The sequence below is a fragment of the Centruroides sculpturatus genome, unplaced genomic scaffold, assembly GCF_000671375.1.
Source record: "Centruroides sculpturatus isolate CEXI.00-Female unplaced genomic scaffold, Cexi_2.0 scaffold74, whole genome shotgun sequence".
Taxonomy (NCBI): Eukaryota; Metazoa; Arthropoda; class Arachnida; order Scorpiones; family Buthidae; genus Centruroides; species Centruroides sculpturatus.
In genome coordinates, this window is record NW_019384309.1 from 775,789 (window position 1) to 798,291 (window position 22,503).

Below are 22,503 nucleotides of genomic sequence, written 5' to 3' on the forward strand. Positions count from 1 at the left end.
TTCCAGGTGTTTATTTCTGTTCTATAAATTTCTTAATTGTTATATTTATACAGTACTATTTTTCATTTGGTTTATTTGCCGATGAAAATATTTAACACTGGCATAGACTAGGATTTACTGGCTAATTCTAACTTTGGTCAAAGCGAGTGACAATCTACCAATGTTGCGCTTTATCCAGCTTACAAGCAGATTTGAGGGCTTCAGCCTTAACGTATATATACACCAGGTAATGGTAATTACCCCTGTTCAACCTGTGTACAGTTATTTAGTAGTCAAAATGCAAACGAATTTGGTAAAATGACGACAACGTGGATAAGTATGATACGAGACAATTCGATATGAGTAACAAATGAATATAATAAATTCACTTAAGTTAATACAATAACTTTCCGGCAGTTTTTAGCAAATTAAGAGTGTATGCCTTTCATTAAATACCGAGGATCGTTAGTTGTGATTTTAAACAATATTTTCGATTTTTAATGACTCATTAATTTATTTCCTCGCCGCTTTTATATTTTGTATATTTGATATACAAATGGCATATTTTCCCTCTATCTTCCGAGAATAAAGCTGTGTTTTTATAGGTTATTTACATATTAACGCGATGACCTTCGTTGAGGAGAGTTCTTCGCTCTGTAATAAAGCTCGGTTACAATTTTTCATCACCATAATTTCATACCCATTTTTCATCACCTATAAATTAAAACATAACACGCAACAAGCATGAAATTATTTCATTTCTTTTATTTGTTATGCCAACGCGAAACATGCGCGATCTACCGAGAGGCCGTGTGATGAAACAGTCTAATCTTCAAATAATGAAATTCGTGCTTTTTCTTCTTTGTTCTTAATCTCGAGAACGAAGTTAGATGAAAATTTAGACTAGATATGAAGCTAAGGGTTTAAATATATACGAATTTTTTGATTGGACGGGAAGTGCCGTGATTTTAAATTATAATTTCCTGCATAAAGCAGTTCCGGTAAAAATTTTGATAGATAATAAATGAACGGCATGACTCCGTTGTTATCACGAGGAGTGTGATGTACAGGGACAAGAGACGATTAAATGAATAGCTGACGGCCGAAGACACTGATGTAGAAACTTCTGGTCTGTACCGGAAGTTATATCAAGTTAATATAATAAATCTAGAATTTATTTATTTATGGTACTGATCTTTATTTATTATAACTTTTTGAATTTTGGACATATTTTTGTTATAATTTTCTTACATTCTCTCTGTTTATTCTCTTCCTAGTGCAGGAAACGATCCAGGAATACGTATAGGGTCTGGTGAGATACCAGACTTAACACCAGGTATTAAACGAGGAAGAATTCCGTGAATAGGACGAGATAATGAACCAAATTTGGTACCAGGTATGAAACGGCGTTTCATAGAGCTAGATATAGGAACAGGTACAGGACGAATTACATTAACGAGTGTGACATTTCTGTTTCTACCTTCTCCACTTCCCGACAAAGTGATTACTGAAAGAAATACATTTATACATTGATTACTTCGTAAACTACTAATTAATTTATTTATTGTAAAGAGAAATATTCAAGAAAAAAAAATAATGCACTCAATACGTTTATCTTTGTTTTACTACGATTTGTTTTCCTTGTCGTCCTCTTGGACTACAATATGCATTTATAATAATTAAACCAAGTAAATTTAAAATTAATATTTCGTTTAACGAGAAGAATGATTTCGTATTTTAATAATTAACGTGCCACCCCCAACACCTGCAACTGTAGTCATCGTCCTACTTATCCGTTGATAAACTAATCTCACTTAATATATGGAAGCCTGCAACACATACGATTGTACTATGGTAAAAGAACCGCTTCGTGATAATAAATAAAATAATATAAAACTCGCCGATAATGTATATAAAAGCCAACTTATTCATTTCTAGTGTTTCCTCTTTGTATGCAAGTTAAAAACATTGTTTGCCGACGATCCGCAACTGTATGATTTATTCATAAATGTCATCAGTCACGTGACATTTGGATGTGGAACAAACTTGCCTACGTCACACCTGCAATTTGTCATACATCGAATCAGGTAAAACGTTCATTTACATTTCACGTGTTTATTTCCGTTCTATAAATTTCTTATTGATTATATTTATGCAGAACTATCTTCTATTTGGTTTATTTACTGTATGAGCTTATTATACAATCGCATATTCAGAAGTGAGGTTCGAACCCATGCCCTCAAGTCTGGCGCCTTAGACCGCTCGGCTATCCTGACGATTAAATTATCTAAAATCCCTGCAGAGATGCGACATGGTTAGAGTAGAGGAACAACGCCTATCGAGCGAGTGAACAAGCGTAATAAGTGTTCTCGACATTTTAAACGAATAGAGTTTACGTTATATTTTAAACCGTGTTCATGCTTAATTATATCAATTTAACACGATTGGATGTACTTTTCTTTAACCATACGCATTAATGACTGTGGTTGCAAGAACTATGCATAGCTTCATCGATTGTTTCTTCCATCATTCGTGAATAGTGTTGGTGAATTCATTGGTGGTTGCTCATCTCATTCACGAACACGATCGACTGGATTTCTAGACATCCGGGAGAAGATTGGCAAGATACTCGAAAAGCGATTCTTGCTCAGGCATTTATCTCAGCTAATGGAGAGAATTTATAAGTCAGAACCTTTCTATATCCAGAATTATTGTGGTAATGTACAGTATTACTTCTGACAACGAAAGATTGCAGCACGTATCCAGTTATTAATATGAAAGAGGCGACAACGAACATCCCTTTGAAAATCATCTTTGCCGTTGTTGACTCTAGCTGTTAAAATCGATCCGATATAATTATTTTTAAATTGATTATTGTTAACAATACTTTTACGTAATAAGTCTCCGTAACGGAAATAAATGTACTTTAACGCTTTAATTGGTCTTGTTTTTTCGAGATTGCTCATTATGGATGATGGGGTGGGAATACCCCTATTATAACATATACTAAAGTGCATTTACACACACACAAATCATGATTAAATTCTATATTTGGTTATCTTTTCTTGTTTTATTGTAAACAAATTTTAAAATTCCAAATACAAAAATAAAATATAATGAATTAAGATGATCTTAAATGAAATTTCATATGTAATTACTGAAATATTCAACAATTGCTGTCAGAATATGTTTAAGATAAGATCCGACGTAAACGTATAGTTTTACGAATAAAATAGTGGAAGTAGAGGGACGGTTGGGTCGGAAAGCCGGAGTTCATAATAAATAAACACTAGAAAATGCCTCGATCCAAACTATTCGTGTAAAATTATAAAAAATTCGGTTCGAAATCGAACCCGGATGCATCACCACGATAAAATACACGGTTATTATTTGTAATATTTATTTACCATTCTGAGAATTATTCCCATTTTGAGCTTAATTTGCTTTTATTGAAGTAAGCAAATCAATTTGCATTACAAAAGAATTTTGTAATAAGTTTTTTTCTACAGAAGAATCAATTTTTTTTTTAAAATGTCACTGCAGATTTTTTGATAACTTAAACTGTGATCATAATATTAATTTAATAAATGTCAAAAATTTTTAATATACATCCAAATTTCTTGATGTTTTATAAGATAATTGCATTATTTACAGTTTTAGAATATAGTAAATAGGATTTCCAAGAGAAAAGTACTNCATTATCGATATCTTGTCCTTTCTGTTTCTTTGTTAATTAACTGCAGCTTTTTTATGTTAAATGTCTGTTTTTAATCAGCCAACAATACAGGTTTGATGAATAATAACGAAAAACTAAAAGATGATATGGTGTAGAATCCTGAAACATTATTTATTAGTAGCTAAGTTAAATATCAGTGCTATTATATTGTCTGCTTTATAAAATAATTTGATATAAATAAAGATAATTTTCTCAGTCACAATTCATACAGATTCAAATGAAATCAAATACTTTTATCCCCCTTAGGAATTATGTAATAAACATAAAATACAGTACAATCTCGGCAATTGACATATGGGACCTGAGAGCAGTGTCAGATTAAGGTGATTGCAGGATTATTGGTAGTTCACAAGTCTGATGAATTAACAGTTTAAACACAATAAAAATGTGATTAAATATGAAAACAATTGACATTGTGGAATTAATTGTGAATGATGCAGCAAAACACAAGTTCGACTGCTTTTAGGTGTTCAACTTACGTTTGATCAGTAATACCGATCAAACCATTTGCCAGTCATTGGGTTACCTGTAAGCAGTTGGTGAATTTTCACTAAATTTAATAGTAAACTGAAATAACCATGAGAAATTTAGTGGAAAGTATGGTATTTTTTGGTGAGAAATTCCAAGGGACTGGTTTTTATATTTACACAATATTTTCTCAAAGATACTGTAGCTAAGATGACAAGCTTAACAACCTTTAATGTTGAACCAAGCTTGGGCTCGATATCATGCCACTTTTAGTGGAAAGGTAGTCAAGTTTATTAAGAAGTTTGTCTATAATTAGGCAATTTGGGCTGGTAATGCTTGAAAATCAACTATTGTTGTACTACTGAAATTATACTGTAATTTTATTTGGTAAATTTAATAATGTTTTTTGTCATTTATTTATTGCGGAATTTTCAAACATTGGCCTACATCATAAACCTACGAGACAACTGTTTTCCCTACATTATTTTTAATATTTTACTTTTATTTTAAAATTTATATTAATCCATTGTATTTATCATATGTAAACCTTATAATGTTTTATGTCGGTTAATTTATAATGTAAATTTCAAACTGCATCATATTCTGTTTGGAATGTTTTTTGTTTTAAATATTTATGTATGGAAGGGCTTTCTTACTTGAGAATGATCTCTCAATGCTTCTGAAAACGTGTGTAATTTCTGTTAAATTTGCTGGAGTAAGTACGAGGTGATCTTTTTGTATGTCAGTGCAAATAGTTCCAAAACTTCCAATTTTTAATTACTAACAATTTAGTTCCTGTTTTATTTGAGCATCAAAAAAATGTTTTAAATAGTTGCTAGGATTTTCAAGTTTCTTCAGCTCATCTTTAGGGGTTATGATATGTAGCAGTCGGCATCTGATATGACTCCCGAATATGACAAGGAAACTTGAAAATACTCGAGTCTATTTAAAATCTTTTCTGTCTGTTGCTACTTCACATTAATGAAATCATTTATTTGAAATTTTGTAGCTCTCTTAAAGTAAACTACTTATTATAACATGAAAGAATGTACTATATTGTATTAACTTTTAAAATATTAAAACTGGTTCAAGTTTAAAATTTACTTTACAGGAAGAAAAATATGGAAACATCATTAGCTCGACAATTAAAGAAGTTAGCTGTTCCTCAGACTTCTTTATTATTTCCAGAGAGAGTAAAAAAATCGTTTTTATTCGAACCTTCTGAAATTGCTAATTTATCAATAGATGAAATTTATGAGATAGGTAAGATTTTAATGTACTGTATATAAAAATATATTTAAATATCTTAAAGACTGTTTCATACACAAAATATTTGCTGAATGCTGGGCAATCATGTGGTCAATATTGAGTTACGTGGTTGATTTACTCATATCTAATATTTAGTATTTGTCGTTTCCTACTTCTTGTTGGTATGTTGTGTTGAATCAAAGGGGACAAATAAACAATTATTAGGCAATCAGTTAATACTGAATGTGTGGCACAGCCTTAAAGATTTTTAAAAACCATTGTTTTTTTATAAATTGTTGTAAATAAATGTTATTCTGAGAATGTTAATATTATTGATACTGCTGGTCAAGTGATGCATTTTGTCTCATGCAAATTACAAATATACAGGTTGTTCCACGTAGCACTTGCCTTGCTCACCAGTTGAGTAAATTATTGTAATCTTTATATTGGAGAAAAATGGAAGAAATTAGACAAAGAAACTGTTTAAAAACATAGTTTCATTTAAAAATTATGTAAACTTGCATAAATTTGCTGTTTGAGGTGGCCCAGTTTTATTCAATCAGTGAGTGGGGCCAGTTTTATGTGAGACACGCTGTACATTTGTATTGCTGTAACTAAACCCCAATCCATTATAAGATTTTTGATAGATAGTTTTCCGGTTTTATATTTAGTAATAGGAACCTATATTTGATATGGATACTGAGCTTGTAATGAGGTTATGTGGTTTTTAATGAAACATTTTTAGTTTAAAAGTCAAAAACAATTCCTCAGTCAAAAAATCTAAATTTAATATATGGACATAAAAACTGATTTCCTTATAATAGAAATATATGTCTTGTAAACATAGCAAACATTTGATGATATCTCGGTTGTCTTTGTCAGAATGGAAGTACAATTCTCAAAGGAATTTTTTAATTGAAGTACTGATGGAAGGACAAAGGTGCCAAATCAGGACTGTAAGCAGAATGAGGAGATTTAGTGTCATGAATAGTGTGTGTCTTGGCATCATTATCTAGCAGAAGCAAAATGTTTCAATAATTAAAATTTAATAGTGTTAAAATACTGGGTGTACAAAAGTCTGCAACCTAACCAATAGGGAAAATGAGTAAGAAAACATTAATACTAATGAAAATACCTCTATAAAACATTCAGCATGTCCACTCTCATTATCTATACATTGTTAGAGATGTTTGACCAGCCACCTACTTTGAGTCTTGTCAAAGACTGATCCTGTTTCCCAAAATTTTTAAAACAGTTTTCCCATTGTGTATTATTGGTAATTTCTCTGGGTGTTTCAAATTGAATATGGCTGCCATTTTTCTGTATCCATTGTCTTTGGCTACAAAGAAGGGTTGTCTTTACTCAGTCTTTCTTTGCTCAGCACTATCACTCAAAAGAATTTTCCATTTGTTCCAGATTTTATGCACATCCTGTTTAAATTAAGTAATTAAATAAATTTGATAAAGAATATTTTCAGAGAATGTTTACTTATTTATTTATTTTTTAAAATATATTTTAAGGAATTGGCGGTATTAAAGCACTTCAGAATGTACAAAGAAAGTTTGAAGCATTTGAATCATTACTTTTTAGTGAAAAATCTAAAAGTTTTGAAAGATCTGTTCAGACTGCAGAAGTTAATGCCAAATTAGATTCAAACATCAATGAATTTTTGATTTTATTATCACCTCATTTCTTTTTGCGTCCAGCTCATAAAGCTTTAGAATGGTTAGTTTGTAGGTAAGTGATAATTATACTTTATAAAAGTATTAAAACTTTGAAAATTACCATAATATAATTAAAATGTCATTTATTCTTAAAAGTTATTGTATATATAAAGTTATTAAGCAAAAATTTTCTTCTGAAAAAACATTAATTTATAATTCTGAATTGAGTTTAAAGCTTTGTTTTTGCTTTTAAACAATTGTTTAATAAATAATAGCATTAAGGTTACTTATAAACTTACTTTATAAAAGTTACACCAGTAAACATATAAATATAAGAAATTTTTATGAGTAAGTTGGATGAAGATGGGTTTTTATTAGTTAAAATAATGATTAATTCTTGCAAACTTGGGGTTGGATTTCTAAATATGTTACTAAAATCATGATATTTTCTTGTCGTAAGATATAATGACATTCAAACATATTCGCAAAACCTGTCATCAATTAAAACATCATTACTCCATGTCAGTATTTTACGACAGCAGCAGAGGTATTATTATTTGTCATTTCAAGATGATGGATGAAACTTAACTCACAAACCAAGTGAACAGTCAGATTCTTTAGCAGGCTATAAGGCTAAATAATTACTAAGCAATTTCACAGGAGGCAGGCTACCATTTCTTGTTATTACATATAACAAGAGATTAAAACCCTGACAGCCTGTCTCTTGCCAAATTGTTTTGTAATTATACATAATTAATAAATATAGGGTCAGTTTTGTTTATTATACTTTGTTCACAGTCTGTGACAATAATAAATATTAACACCGAATTCGTCTGTTACTTCTATCCAGCAATGATATTTTGATTTTTATATTTATTAAATATTATTGATTATCAAAAAAAGAACAAGTTAAAAAATTACATTTACCAAAATATATTTTTTTAAAAATACTTATAAATATGTATTTATATCATTTTAAATAAAACTTAATGTAAATTTAATATTTTAGATATCACATACATATGTTTAATGTTGATGCTCTCATCTTCTGTGTTTTGCCTTATCATGAAACAAAATATTTTTCACGAGTTTTACAAATGATAGATTTAGATAATCCAGCAGGAACTTGGCATTGGTTGAAACCCATACAGGTAATGTATACTTATTTTGTTTTATTATTACGATTATCAAAATTCTTTGATGTACAGACTCTTTACATGAGTATTTTTAAATTCATCTTTAGAAAGCGGGTGTGTTTTTACCAAGATCGACATTATACACTCACTGCTTTGCAGAACCGAGTATTTTGAAGTTGATATGTGAGTTAGTACCTAATGCTATTAATGTAAGTATTTTAATTAAAATGAAAACTTTACATTTTGTTAATTCCGCTTAATATTTTTAAGAAATATTGAAAAATTTCTTTCAAAATTTTTAAATTAATATGCTTATTAACATGAAAAGTGTGAAAATAATTCATATAAACTGGTTGCTAAAATTTTAATCTTTTAAATGCACCTTAACCTATTGGCAGTCAAAAACAAAGTAGCCGACATATAGCAGCCATCTTATAATCGTATTTAAATGATCAGCATTAAAAACTGCTTTAACTTGTTTAAGGGGTCTCAAATTACCTATGAAAGCTATTGTAACACTTATATCTACTTTTAGTTCAATCTAAACATAAACAAATACTATATAAACAAGCACTTGAACATCAATATATATACTATCCACAAGCAGAATCATTTCATAAAGATAGATGCTACTACCAATAGGGCTTTTTGACTGCCAACAGAAGTACTCTGAACACATTGCACAAGCATAAATCTTTGGGATTAAGTGCCAGCTAAGTTAACTGGCCCATTTTGTTTGGTTAAAATTTATTCTGCAGATTAACAAATCATATGGTCAACATCAGTTCTGATTCTAATGTGTATGATCTTTAGTCTATATAAACAAAATTTACCTAGATCAGATTCTATACCATAGTGACATAATTACATATAAAATCAAGCCTAACATGCAAGGTATCCCACATAAAACCAATCCGTCATCAATTGAGTAAATTATTGTAATCTTCATATTGGAAAAAATTGGGACAAATGAGACAAAATAAAATTAGGCAATCAAACTGAAAACTTAGTTTTATTCATGAAACATAATGGAAACTTGCATAACTAATGCTTCATTTAAGGATGTCCGATTTTATGTGGGATCAATTGATCAATCCCACATAAGACTAGACAGATTGATCTAGAGCAGGATCAAACTGGAACTCCATTTCTACCAGAATATTCTAAATTAATTTATTTCTACTTATTAAGTTTAATATGAGGTGACAATTTAATCAATTAATTTTATTGACTGTTGAATACAAGATTGTATTATTAATTAAACACTTGGCTTTTTTCCATCCTTATTCAATTGATTTTAATTTAAAAGCAATGTCTGTGTGTTAATTGTTGTAGTTAGGTGAATCATATTTTATCTAACAAAATAATATAATTATATTTCATTGAATTTAAATACTGCAGATATCTATCAAATATAATTTATGGTTATCACTGACATTCAAATTCATCTTATGCTTTTGTGTACTGTATTTGTTTCTCACTACTCCATCTTGTTTATACCAGATTGTAAAGGTAAAATTTAGACATTTTAAGAAAAAACTTTATTGATAATTAAGTCAATAACAATTAAAATTCAGTGTTGTAGGTAATCATCAATATCAATCACATCGTCCACCTTTGCTGCAAACTTTCATTTCTATGAGCATAGAATGATGGGTTTTCTTTGAAGGATGTCCCAAACATTGGGTATTGTCATTGAACTGTATATTGGCAATATAGTTCTGCAGAGTGTGAAATAGATGGTAGTAAGTTAGTGCCAAGTCTGGACAGTAAGATGGATGAGCTGCATGGTCCAGACCAGCCATCTTCTCTAAAGTCACATTTGTTTTATATGTTGGTATTAGACTTTGTCAATTTTTGGATGAAGTTCTTTGATCTTGGTGTTTAAACAATTCAGTTGTTTACAATAGAGATTTTTGTGACAGTGATGTTGGCTGGATGCAGCTCCATAATGACGACACTGAACAAAAGCAGATCATCATCATTTGCATTATTGGCCCTTTGATATTTACAACAACTGGTTAACCTTTGTTCACCCAGGAATACTTTAACAAATGCTTTGCAGCTGAGATCGTAAGTCTTTATTGCATTTTGGCCATTTTTGAAGTGATAGAGCAACAGCACGTGAATGTGTTCTTTCAAAAGTTTCATGTTGGTTCCATTTGCTCTTGGTAACACAACTGTACAGTAAAAATCCTTTAACTGACTAACTGTTAGCTATCTGCCAAGTGAAAGTAGACTGTATAACAAACATACCTTATTATTTAGATTTGTGACAAAATTAAATTTATTTTGTAGTTCAAGCAGGAACTCATGTAGCAGGCTCTTAGATACTACTTTAGTTAATTGGTCTGCAATTTGAAAATTGCAGACCTATACATATCCACTGTCATCCGTCTGTTCTTTGTTAATCTCGAGAACAAAGTTAGGTAGATGAAAATTGAGACCAGATATGGAAATATTTGGGGCTGGACACCCCAATTAACTGTATACAAACTTCCAGTCTGAACCAGAAGTCATATTTTTTTTTTAAATTAAAAGATTATAAAAAATTTTATCAAATGAGCACAATAAATAGTTGCTCATTTTTCTTTTAGTTTCTTTTCAACTGCTAATATATTAGACTGAACAGACTTGTATATTGAAAGTGCATTTTAACTAAATGAAGTTATTAAAGGATCTGTTGATTTGTCTGTGAGAAATAGAATGCAATGGTGTCAAAAACTATACTTTAAAAGATGATTTTGTAATAATATCAAAGTTATTTACATTAATTTTTATTGCATAAAACATTTACTTAATGTTTCCTTAAAACAATGTTATTTATTAAAGATGCTGTTCATGACTCACAATGAAAGCAAATTTTGAATGTAACAGTAACTATAAATAAAATATAATTAATGACACATATTGTACATTATCCATAGGAAAGTGCCAACTGTTTTCAAATTTGATACACATACTGTCCTGAGAATGCATTTTCAATACTCAGGAAAACATTTTACTTTAAAATTTAGCTGCAGGGGAAAAATTTGGTGCCATCGTCTCTTCAATGTGCATATTATGTACTTTTTCTAACAAATTTTGGGTATAAATGATCACAAAATGCTCTTTATGATTTTTTGACAGGAGAACACTCGTGGTGTTCTCTTTGCCTGATTGTGCTTTACTTGAAATAAAATTATTTCTCTTTGTTCTTAACTCTGAAAATTCATTAGAAATTAGAACAGATATTACAACCATGAAATGAAGTAGAGTAGTATTTCCATTTACATGAATTTGTCTTAATGCAGTTTAAAAATTTTTAAGTGTTAAATGTAAATTAACATTTGTCTGTACTAGTGTATACAATGTACAAACATTGTAATTACACAAATTTGGAAGTTTTCCAATTTAATTTACACATAACTTTATCTTCAGTTGTATGGCAGAACTGCCCGATTGGGTGAAAAATCGTCAACTTGACTACTTGTGATGGTGTTTTGGCACCCAGAAAAGGATTTTTAGTAATGTTTGCCAATTGAGCAATTTTAGTTTATAGTTTATGACAGTCTAAATAAGCACATTTCATAGCTCCATTTACACAATTTTCAATTATGCGGTGTTTTTGTGGAACCAATTACTTGCATAAATGGAGGATTACTGCATAAAATTTTAAAAAATTGAAAATCAGAAATCATAATTTGATTTTATGTATTTATTATTGTAAATAATATCTTGAATTATACTGTAAATAATTTATATTAATAATGTTTCACTTAAAATTATATAAATTTTTATTTTATTCTAGGTCCATGGTGAAAATAGTTCTAATCTGAGAGTAATTGTTTCGTTTTATGCAATGACTGTTGTCGGTACATTGGCAAATGCCAATCGTGTAACAGAATCTCTTTTGTCGACGTTATTGCCATATATTTTAAGAGGTTTAAAATCCAAAAACAAACACTATTGTATTTCTGCTTATTTCATTATTTATCAATTAATTGGAAAATGTACCATTCAAGAAGAATTATTAGCAGAGATTGTTACGAGAATTACCAAGGTATGATATTTTGAAACTGTTTCTTTGTAAGTGAATAATTAAGTCCTTATACACCCATGTAACTGACGAATGAGCTAGTTACAGTAAAGTGACAAAAGCATGGGAAGTGAAATCATGCATTACATATATATGTGATGAATTATTCCAATGAGCAACAAGGGCATACAAATATGTACTTCTTATTCTTTCCTGATTTCTCACAAATTGCTGCTTTGTGAAATAACATTGACAGAAATCACCAATAAAGTAGTCTTTCACATTTGCTATCCACACTATTCATGTATGCATGGTGTCCTTTCATGCTAAATTAGACATGCTCTACAACTTTAGTAATTGACTTTTTTCCATATTGTGTATAATTGTTGAGAAAGGAACACACAGTTTCAAATTTTACTATTAGGAGTATTGAGAATGGTCTTGTCTTGTTGCACTTAGTCACAGTTACCGGCATGATGTATATAGTAAAGGGACTATCTACATTTGTCAGTTAAGTGGATATATAAGGAATTTTTTATGCATTCTGTATATCTATTTATTTTAATTGTTATAAATTAACACGTATAAACTATTTTTGTTTCAGAATTTATTTCCTAAAATAATGAAAGTAGGAATTTTGTGCCTTTTAAATATTTATCAACACCAACAAATAAAAACTTTTCCTATGAAGTAAGTATATTCTAATTAAATTTAAAACCTTTTGTTTCTTAAAGCTCATTTTAAAAGTAATAATAGTAATCCTGCAAAATTTCTTTAACTTTATCAATTTTTATTTATTAAAGAATTAAAAATTTGTTGAAGAACCAACAGGTTATATAAATGACTTGAAAACATAACTGCGTAGTTTAGTACTGTAAATGATTCTTCAAAATTGTCTTGTTTTGTCTCTAAGATTAGTAGATGCCAAGGTAACAAAAGCATCTGAGAGATTCAGGCTAGAATTTTAGGCATTTTTAATGAAGAAAAGTAACACTTCAAATTATCTCAAGATACTGCCTGTTATTCTTCATTTCATAAAGATGTTAAAAATGTTTTGTTCAAACTAATGTATCCAAGACTGATTCCCTGAATAATTCCTAAGGTTTTTTGACCATCTAGATTCGATCCCATGTTCCCCAGAGTCTTAATTATCTTGGCTATCTGGCTTTTGAGTTCCTTTAATCAAACATTTTTCTTTCCACCTGAACAGTTATTTAACAATTGTACAACATCAGGTGGTGAAGTATTTTGAACATTTATAAATTTCAAATTGATGTTGATTATTTCCAGTGTTTAGCATCAATATTCTTGTAATTATCGTGAAATCTCTCAAAAACTCATGAAAAACCCTAATTAATACTGTATTTAGTTTGTTGGATTATGAGTTTTGGTTGCATTTTTATCCTCTCTACAATAAAATTTTGCTTTTGTCACTATAAACCAGTGTTTTTCGACTGCTGGTGCACAGAAAAATATTTGACTGTACTGAAGTGGATGCAGTTGATTATAGGTGGCATTTAAATAGTAATCCAGAGTTACTGTACTTACTTTGTTATGTACAGTAACACTATATAAGTATATATAAGCTTAAAAAATAAGCATAATTTATAGTTACATATAATATTACTTGGTCAACATAAAATTATCAATAATTTTAATGTTGTGCAATGAGAAAAAGGTTGAAAAACACTGCTATAAACAATGATTTTGTAGATTGGAACAAAGAGATAACTCAGCTTCCATGGACAGATTGAGTTTTGCTTCCTTATAGTTATATGGAATCTAATTGCGAAACCTTGTAATTTATTTACAATAATTGTTTGATATTTCTTATATAATGTATTAATTTTTAATGATGTGTATTTTGAATTTTTCAGAGCTCTGTTTGACATTAAGAATAATTCACACTTCTTGGATGCATTTGAAAGTATGTCAAAAAGATATGATTTAATAAGAATTATAGTTCCTATACTTCAAAAGTTAATTCCTTCTGCTTTAAAAGAAAATGTTATCAAAACTAGAATATGCAAGAAAAAATCACTATTTGAATTTCTCAAGTCTTTTTTAGACACAATAGAATTACCGAAAGCTGCTGTCTTAGAATGTGGAAAGTATGTTGTTTTTTTAGTACTATTGTTAATTTTGTAGAATGTAAATATAAAATATATTATCTTAGCTAAGGTAACAACGTTATAGATTTTAAGAAGAAAAAAAATCAAATTTTCACATGCTCACAAGAAACACACTTTATTGAAGTCAGAAATCAATATATAACATTACTCAAATAAGCTAATATTCAAGGAACTTACTATTAAAAAACAATTCTTAGAACACATTTTAAAAAATTTATGTCCTATGGACTGTTTTTTAGTATTGAGTTTCTTTGAAAATAGATATAGTTGGCTCAAAACTACTTGGAAAGATATTAAATGTTGATTTTTTTACCCCAGTAAAGTATGTTGTTATATGATTTTGAGTTGAAGTAATTAATTACTATAAAGAATATTATATACTATCAGATATTAAATGTTTTAAATATTGATGAATACTTATATTTAGCATCATTTAAATAAAGAGTTTAACTTTAATAATCCAAATTTAATTGAATCTAAGTATGATTTTGAATATTATAAAAACAATTTTTTTAAGTTTTATAAATATCCATTTTAATGGAGTTGAATAAATTTTCTAATGAATGATAATTTAATTTAAATAATATGATCTCTGTAGACTTATTACATCACCATAACTTAACATAAGTAGACAGAATATGCATGCAACTTTTCATCACTGCAGGATAGAAATAATTTTGTAAAAACTGACAAGGCATTTTAGTAACTTGATGTGTATTTTATAGTACTTTTATGTGTATTTTAACTTTTTTATAACTGTCTTGGTTAATGGCATTACTGAATAACTGGAGGAAGATGTCAAGGTAATAAACTCATTCTTATTTTCTTAATTTTGTAAGGTGTAACCGTCCTTACAGAATTAAAGACCATAAATATGCAATGAACAATGGACTGTACAATACAATTCTGTCAGCATTTGTTAACCAGCATGAGGTAGAGGAAAATTGGGATGAAGCTAAGATTCCCCCCATTTCTTTATGCAGCGAGAGTGTCATGAGCAGTGTTGGCCAACTAGAAACCAGTTTTAGTGTGTTCGCTGTAAAGCGCTTCTCGAGCGCTGCATAAAGAAACGCTGGATTATTAGACCAAAGAGTGATCTTAATCACCTTACACACTTGGAAGTAATAGAAATTTACAAGGATAACAGAAATAACAATTGCATTGATGCAGGCAATTTATCAACAGCATGGAAATCACTTTATATGTTCTATTTAGTTTAAAATTTGCTTGTCCAATAATCGTTTTGTGTTTGACAACTGATGAAGACCTATCAAATTAAGTCAAAAACATTATTGCTAATTGAATATTAAGTTGCCAGAGTAATTTATGGCGTGAGTTTATTATCTTGATGACTTGATTAAATGTCATAATAGAAAACAAAGAAAGTGACAGAAATAGTGCTACTATAAACCATAATGTATGAAAAGAATCAGAATGTTATAAAATATTATATTGAATTGATGTTAATTAGGAACTTCTTAAGAAATTGGACTGAAGACGGGCAAAAAATGCCCAAAACACATATCTCTATACGAAATATTACTCCTTATTGAGTGTGGCTTTCAAAAATTACTATATAAGTTATATAGAATAATAACAATATAAGTCATCCCTGTCTGTAAAGAGCTTAATTATGACTGTATTAATATACCAAATCTCATTTTAGCTAATCAATCAATTTAATTTACTATAAGATATTTGTATTCTTATTCAAATACTTTATCCTGTATAATATTGATTTAAAAAAGTATATTATTATAATATTTTAATTTTTATTTAATGTTGTTATAAATAAATAAATTAATTATATAATATTTTAATTCAATTTTAGGTTACTATTAATGCAACAAAGAAAAATGAACAAGTTAAAAACAAAGAAGAAATCAATAAAAATGAAATTGTTTCGAAATAAAACAAGCTCTATTTTAGCATATTTAGAGAAAAGGTGAGTAGAATATCAATTTTCAAAAATTGTAGACCCATAAATTTTCACTGGCAGTTCGTCTGTTTGTCTGCCCTTCCTTAATATTGAGAACAGAAGTAGATAGAAGAAAGTCGAAACCAGATATGGATAGCTTAGGGACAGGAGGCCCCTATTAACTACATATGAACATCTGGTTTGGACCAGAATTCATATTATTTCAGTTCAAAAAGTTTTTCCTGAACGAAGCTACATGGATGACTGGCATGATTCCATTGTTAACAGGAAAAGTAAGATGTACAGGGGCAAGTCTACTAAAATTAAGAGTATTGTGATGGAAAATTGCAGCCTGGCATTATCACAATGTCACCATAAATAATTGCTGGTTATTTTTTAAACGTTTTTAACCATTGTGCAGTTGAAAATGGCTGCATGAACAGTCAGACATCGGGATTCTTTGAATAGAATACAAATAGGATGCCCAATTTAAACACACGGTGTAAGAACAGTTTGGTAATGGTTAGAAGGAAAATAAAAATAAAATTACGGATTAAAATAATATAAAATACCACAAACACATAAAAAAATAAAATAAAACACAAGCAGAATAAATAAATAAATAATAGCTTAATTTTTCCAAAACATTGTTACATTTGCACTGTAAATGAATTGTAGTAATGATTTGTAGAATTAAAATATTAAATGCTGTACCTTGCAATTTAATTATTATTAACTTTTTAAATTTTAAATTTTATAAATATAGATTTATCCTCTGTTGACTCCATACTAGAAATTAAACAAACCCATGTACTAAAAGATGAGAAAGTCCTTTCATTTTGATTTTCAGATAAACATTTTTCAAGACCCATGGTTTATATATATAGCTATTTATCTATTATGAACATGTTAGGTTTCTGAGGTTTTGTTGTAAATCAAAACTAATGTAGAAAGTACATTTGTACACAGAGTAATCAATTATTGGTAGTGTTCAATCCTCCAGTGTACTTAATGGAATACATTACTCTCATTTATCTGCTCACTATGGCTTAGTAGCAGTTGTTTTAAATGCTGGTTTTTTTACCTAATGCACATAGTTTTATAATACCCAGTTTAGTTTTCATGAGTCAGTTCAATAGAGCAACACTTTGTATATTTAACTTTCCTGCTAGATTTACTGTTATGTTTTGGATGCATTTTTGAAGCACTAATCATAAAAGTTTATAAAAATTGCAAAAAATGCTTCAATGCCACCTCACAAATGGCAATGTAACCTCAGATTTTGCTCAAAAATGAAAAAAAGAGCACATCAATTATTTATTATTGGCCAAAGACCAACTATAGTACTATCCCATGAACAACAAGAACTTGATAATCCACACAAAATGTAAGTTTTAGACATATGGTCAAATTGTTTGTAAGTTGAATGCTCGTAAGTAGAGCAGCACTTGTAATTATAGCAAGTCTTAATTTGTGTGAGTCTTTGTTTATGTGCACACAACTTGTATAAATATGACCACTCTGTGTTTAGTGTTTATTGTACTTTTAGTGTTTTAAATTTACTTTATTTATTTTATAATGCTAATGAATTTATGATACATTAATGGTATTTTGTTGAGATTATTATATTAAATTTGATGTTTTTATTGTTATTTTATAAATATAAATAATTTTACGTCTTGATTTTATATAGATATCCCGACAGTATTGAAGAAGTATTAGAAAAATATGTTCAGAAAATGCCTAAAAAATGTCGTTTAATCCAGAAAATTTTAAATTTGTCGCTTTCTAATTCTAAACACGAGATATCGTCCGACACGAATGTTAGTTTGTTTTTAGGTGTAAATCATCCGACTGATTTTATTAGAATCGTATCGACAAAGACATTTGTTCAGAAAGTCATACAAAAAGAAGTAAGTTGTTATAAGCTATAAGATTAATTATTTTACCATCAAATTTAAAAAAATTAGTAATCTCCATTTATCTCTGAATAGCTGTGCATTAAAATTTCTAATGAAATAATCCAAAGGGTTTGTAAAATTAGTTGCAATTTAAATGTTTTTTTGGCATTTTTACTTTTATCTACAGTTGACAGTACAAAGATTATAAAGTTTACAATTTCTTGAATCATTAATGTATTTAATGTTTGTTCAAAGAATTGAAAAAATAATAATTGAATTGAATTAAAGAATTAAATAGAAAAATGTCAAGTTGGAAATTAGCTTATAAGTAATTATTTCTAAATTTTATTTGAAGTATAACTGTTAACTGAGTCTATAAGGAATAAGTAGAACACAAATGCTAGAATAATTCTTAAACTGTGACAGAATATCACTCAATCATCTTCACACAAGCTTGTATAGCAGCAAGAAAGGTTTATTAAACTTTATTATTAGTATTTAACGACTTTCATTGGGTTTTTGTTTCAATGATCAATCTTATTCATTGGAAAATGTTCAATTGTTGATTGTATGACCAAACTGTTAGTTATTCAGTTTAATAAACCTTTTTTGCTGCTGTAAATGGTTGTGCATAGAAGACTGAATGCCAGAATAATTGAATGGGTACAATTTATTCTGAGATATAACATTTTTTGTGACAAAACTGTCCAATCATCAGACCCTCTCCAGGTTTGGAATCAAACTAGAATGTTAGGAAGTATTTTAGTCTGGATAATATTTTCCATTTCTCACTTCATTGTAGTTTTGTCCTTCCTGAAATGAATGAAAATGACTCTAGTCATATAACCATCATGTACCGAGGGCAGCTTATCAAATAACAATGATAAGTATTATATAATTTGACAAAATTTGATGAGATACCACCTATTATTTGATGTTCCATTCAAAAACTATTAATTTAACTTTATATTTCAAATTATTTAACAAAAGAAAAAAAGAGAGCAAGAGTGTTTTAAGATTAGATTTGTTTCATTCAAAAATGAAGCAACTGACGTTTTCATAAAATTTGAGTTATTGAGTTAGTGGTGTGGATGAAGGAAGTAAATGTCTCTCTCTCCCATGGTAAATGATTCAAGAGATTACCATTCTTTGGTATGGTGGTGGAAGAAGGCAGTTTACAACACATGACGTATATAAAAATAACTGAACTTAATTTCACAATATTGTTTTGCTAGTTACTCCTCCTTCCTTTAAACTTTGAATTATAATATTATGCTAAATCATATCTTTTCATTGCAGATATTATTATTATTTTTTTTTCATATTAATTAGTATTTTCATTTGTTTCAGCTAACGGATGAAAACTTTATAAAAAATACCATCATATCAAGATTGGAAGATAGACATCCCGAAATTGTGTATTTAGTACTTTCCCTGGAAATGGTGAGAAAGATTTTTAAAGTATAATTGATCCTTAATAGTAAATTTAATAGAATACTTAATGTTTTGTAATATATTGATTGTACTTTATTACATTGAATGTAATGAATTAAAAATCAAATACATACATACCTCTATGACCCATAGTTTTTGAGAAAAATGTGAAAGAAAAAGTATGATGTCACACTTGATGGTGCATGGAAAATAAAGCTTATTGGAAACATGAGCATTAATACTTGCATATGACATGAAGCTTATATAGAAAGATGCTCAAAATGACCATTGTGCATATTGAGGCATGTTTGCACAATATGGCTGTAGAATGGCTGAATGCACACTATCAAGCATCAAGTTGTTCATGGTGCAATCCAAAAATTAGTTAATTGTTGCAATGATTAACAGTTCGGAAGGTTCCATGACAGGATATTTTTCCAATAAATGTGTTTTTAATCATTATATATTATTTTATTGTCTTTCCTCCAGTTTTGCAAATGGAAAAGACATTGTTCTAAACTTAGTTTATGATATCTGTACATTAAATGGTTAGCCTATCACAGGTATACGAAATAAAATAAAAATTGTTTTCTGTTAATCTTTGTAATATTATCTGTAAAACCAGTATAATAAGTTCTGATAATAGAAGATAGTCGAATTTATAGTCGAAATTTTACATATTAATAAGGTTAGCCTATCAGTTATGGCCATAATTAAAAGGCTTATTATATTAAGTTTTTTTAATTATAACCATAACCATTTAATATACGGTTAACTTTGGGCTAGATGCATATTTAATTTAATATATGGTTTCTATTCACAAGAGAACATGCAAAACGAAACAAGTAAACTGACTTTTGGTCTATCCTATAAGTGAAGATCTAATGAAGTTCTTTTCCAAACTCTGTCTCGTTGAGTTGGTTTTTGTGTATATCACGATTCGATATAGTGTACAAGTTCAAAAACATAGTATATACAGGATAACAAAGCGTGATGCCTCATGAACTAGATTGGCTTCTGGGAACTATTAAACTATGGAGAGGCCTCAGTCAGCTTGTGAAGTTAGCTCAACTGCACGATCAGTCTAGTCTTCGCACTAAACCCGTCCCTGAGATGTTTACCAGAGGAGAACAATCTTTATGTTGAGCAGACTTCCCAAGTGCCTGAGACTACTGTGTACCAGTCTCTTGCCCTTCTCTCTCCTCTCCCGTTTGCCCCGCAATTTAAGGATTTTTTGGATGGGGACTTACGACCAATCACAACCCTTTCTTGCCCAAACAGCTTACACTCATGTTTGCCAACATCCGACAAGAGTGGAGCTTACATAAACGTCTGCCACTTGTTTACATTCAGTAGTTTACCGTATGGCAAATGGTCTATAATCTGGTCACAGTTGGTCCAATTGACAAAGCCGACACTTTTTTTGTTTTTCGTCTGTTTACAAGTGGTATATTGCCCAATTGCTTGTGGGTCCAATTGACAAGGTTGCGCTTCTTTTGTTCCCTTTTCACTAAAAGGCCAATACTTACACTATATTTTCATTAAAATTTTTAATTATGTGAGTAAAGTTAACAAATAACATTTCAGTTTACTTAATAATTACAAAATGATAGCAATTGTTTGTTAAAATTTATTTGTCATATTAATTTGAAGATTTTTCCCCGAACAGAATTTGTTTGAAATTGTTTCTGAAGATGTGGTTTTTAGGATATTTGTTGATTTATTTAACAAAGATGAAGAAAATTCTGATTGGTAAGTTTTAAAATTTTATTTTAAAAGCAATTCTTATAGTTTAACATGTTCACTGCCCCCATAGGAAGTGATGCATCTAGCTGTGTAATTAAGCATAATATGATAGAAGGAAGTGCTGTACCAATTTAAAGTTAATAAACAAAATAATAATACAAAACCAATGGATAAAATATATTCTTAGAACTAAACAGTAAATAATAGAAAAACTTTTTTCTTAAAATCAATTAGTAAAGTTTTCTGTGGGAGAAACATAGCAAATTTTTGTGATGCTTACGAGAGGGGTCGGCATGTGCGATGTTGCAATTTAGACCACTCCAAGGTGTTGCCGGGAGCAAACATGTCAACATATAAAAATGTGGAATAAATTTTAATTTTATCCTAAATGATTATTATTAAACAATTGATCTATTAATTCTTACTTTTTATTATTATTTTATATATATATATATNGGGTTGGACTTAATGCAAATTTTAATCATTATCGGCATTTACAATATTTTTAAAAACTCATCTCTACCCTCAGATTTCTTTCTGCCTTTTCATTATAATTAATAATATAAAAATTATTTTTTAAATAAAATCTCGTAACAGATATCACTGCACACAGTTTTTAAATTTGAGGTAGTGTTTATATAGGATAATTCAAATTAGCAGTTAGAGGTAAAGCAAGAAATTTAATATAAAAAAAACTAGTTATAAAATATAAAAATATGTATTTCATAATTATGTACTGCTTAAAATGCTCATTTAGCAGTAACCTTCCATGCTTTTAAGCATTGCTTATCCTTGATATTGAGGAATATTGTAAATCCCAGATTTCCTGCTGTAGAAGGCTCATATTTTTTTTTTTCCATTTATTTTATTGAGTAACTACTTATCACTATAAAGAACAATTTGTTATATGCTCTTCTAAATATGCTTTATAGTTTTATAACAATACTTTTTTATCACCAGAAGTCTGCTTCATCACTTTCTGATTTGTATTTGCAAAAGATTCAGTTGCAATATGGACTGACCCCATTAAGTTTTCATGGTTCCTTTCATGTTTAACACCCAAATAGGGGCCAGTTTTCCATAGAGTCCTCTCGAGACATAGCACCTCTTGGCATAATACCCA

General features: G+C 29.2%; 1 protein-coding gene across 1 annotated transcript in view; it reads left to right on the forward strand.

Moving 5' to 3' along the window:
* Positions 1-5,275: 5,275 nt before the first annotated feature.
* LOC111620998 (HEAT repeat-containing protein 1-like) overlaps positions 5,276-22,503 on the forward strand; it is a gene marked incomplete at its 3' end in the record, with an annotated part of 49,565 nt that continues 32,337 nt past the window's right edge. The window contains exons 1-11 of the mRNA XM_023363031.1: positions 5,276-5,446; positions 6,952-7,168; positions 8,105-8,246; positions 8,339-8,440; positions 12,022-12,273; positions 12,854-12,939; positions 14,127-14,360; positions 16,213-16,326; positions 17,993-18,212; positions 19,551-19,643; positions 21,304-21,386. Of these exons, the coding sequence (XP_023218799.1) occupies positions 5,305-5,446; positions 6,952-7,168; positions 8,105-8,246; positions 8,339-8,440; positions 12,022-12,273; positions 12,854-12,939; positions 14,127-14,360; positions 16,213-16,326; positions 17,993-18,212; positions 19,551-19,643; positions 21,304-21,386 (1,685 nt within the window). The remainder of the gene's footprint in view (positions 5,447-6,951; positions 7,169-8,104; positions 8,247-8,338; positions 8,441-12,021; positions 12,274-12,853; positions 12,940-14,126; positions 14,361-16,212; positions 16,327-17,992; positions 18,213-19,550; positions 19,644-21,303; positions 21,387-22,503) is intronic.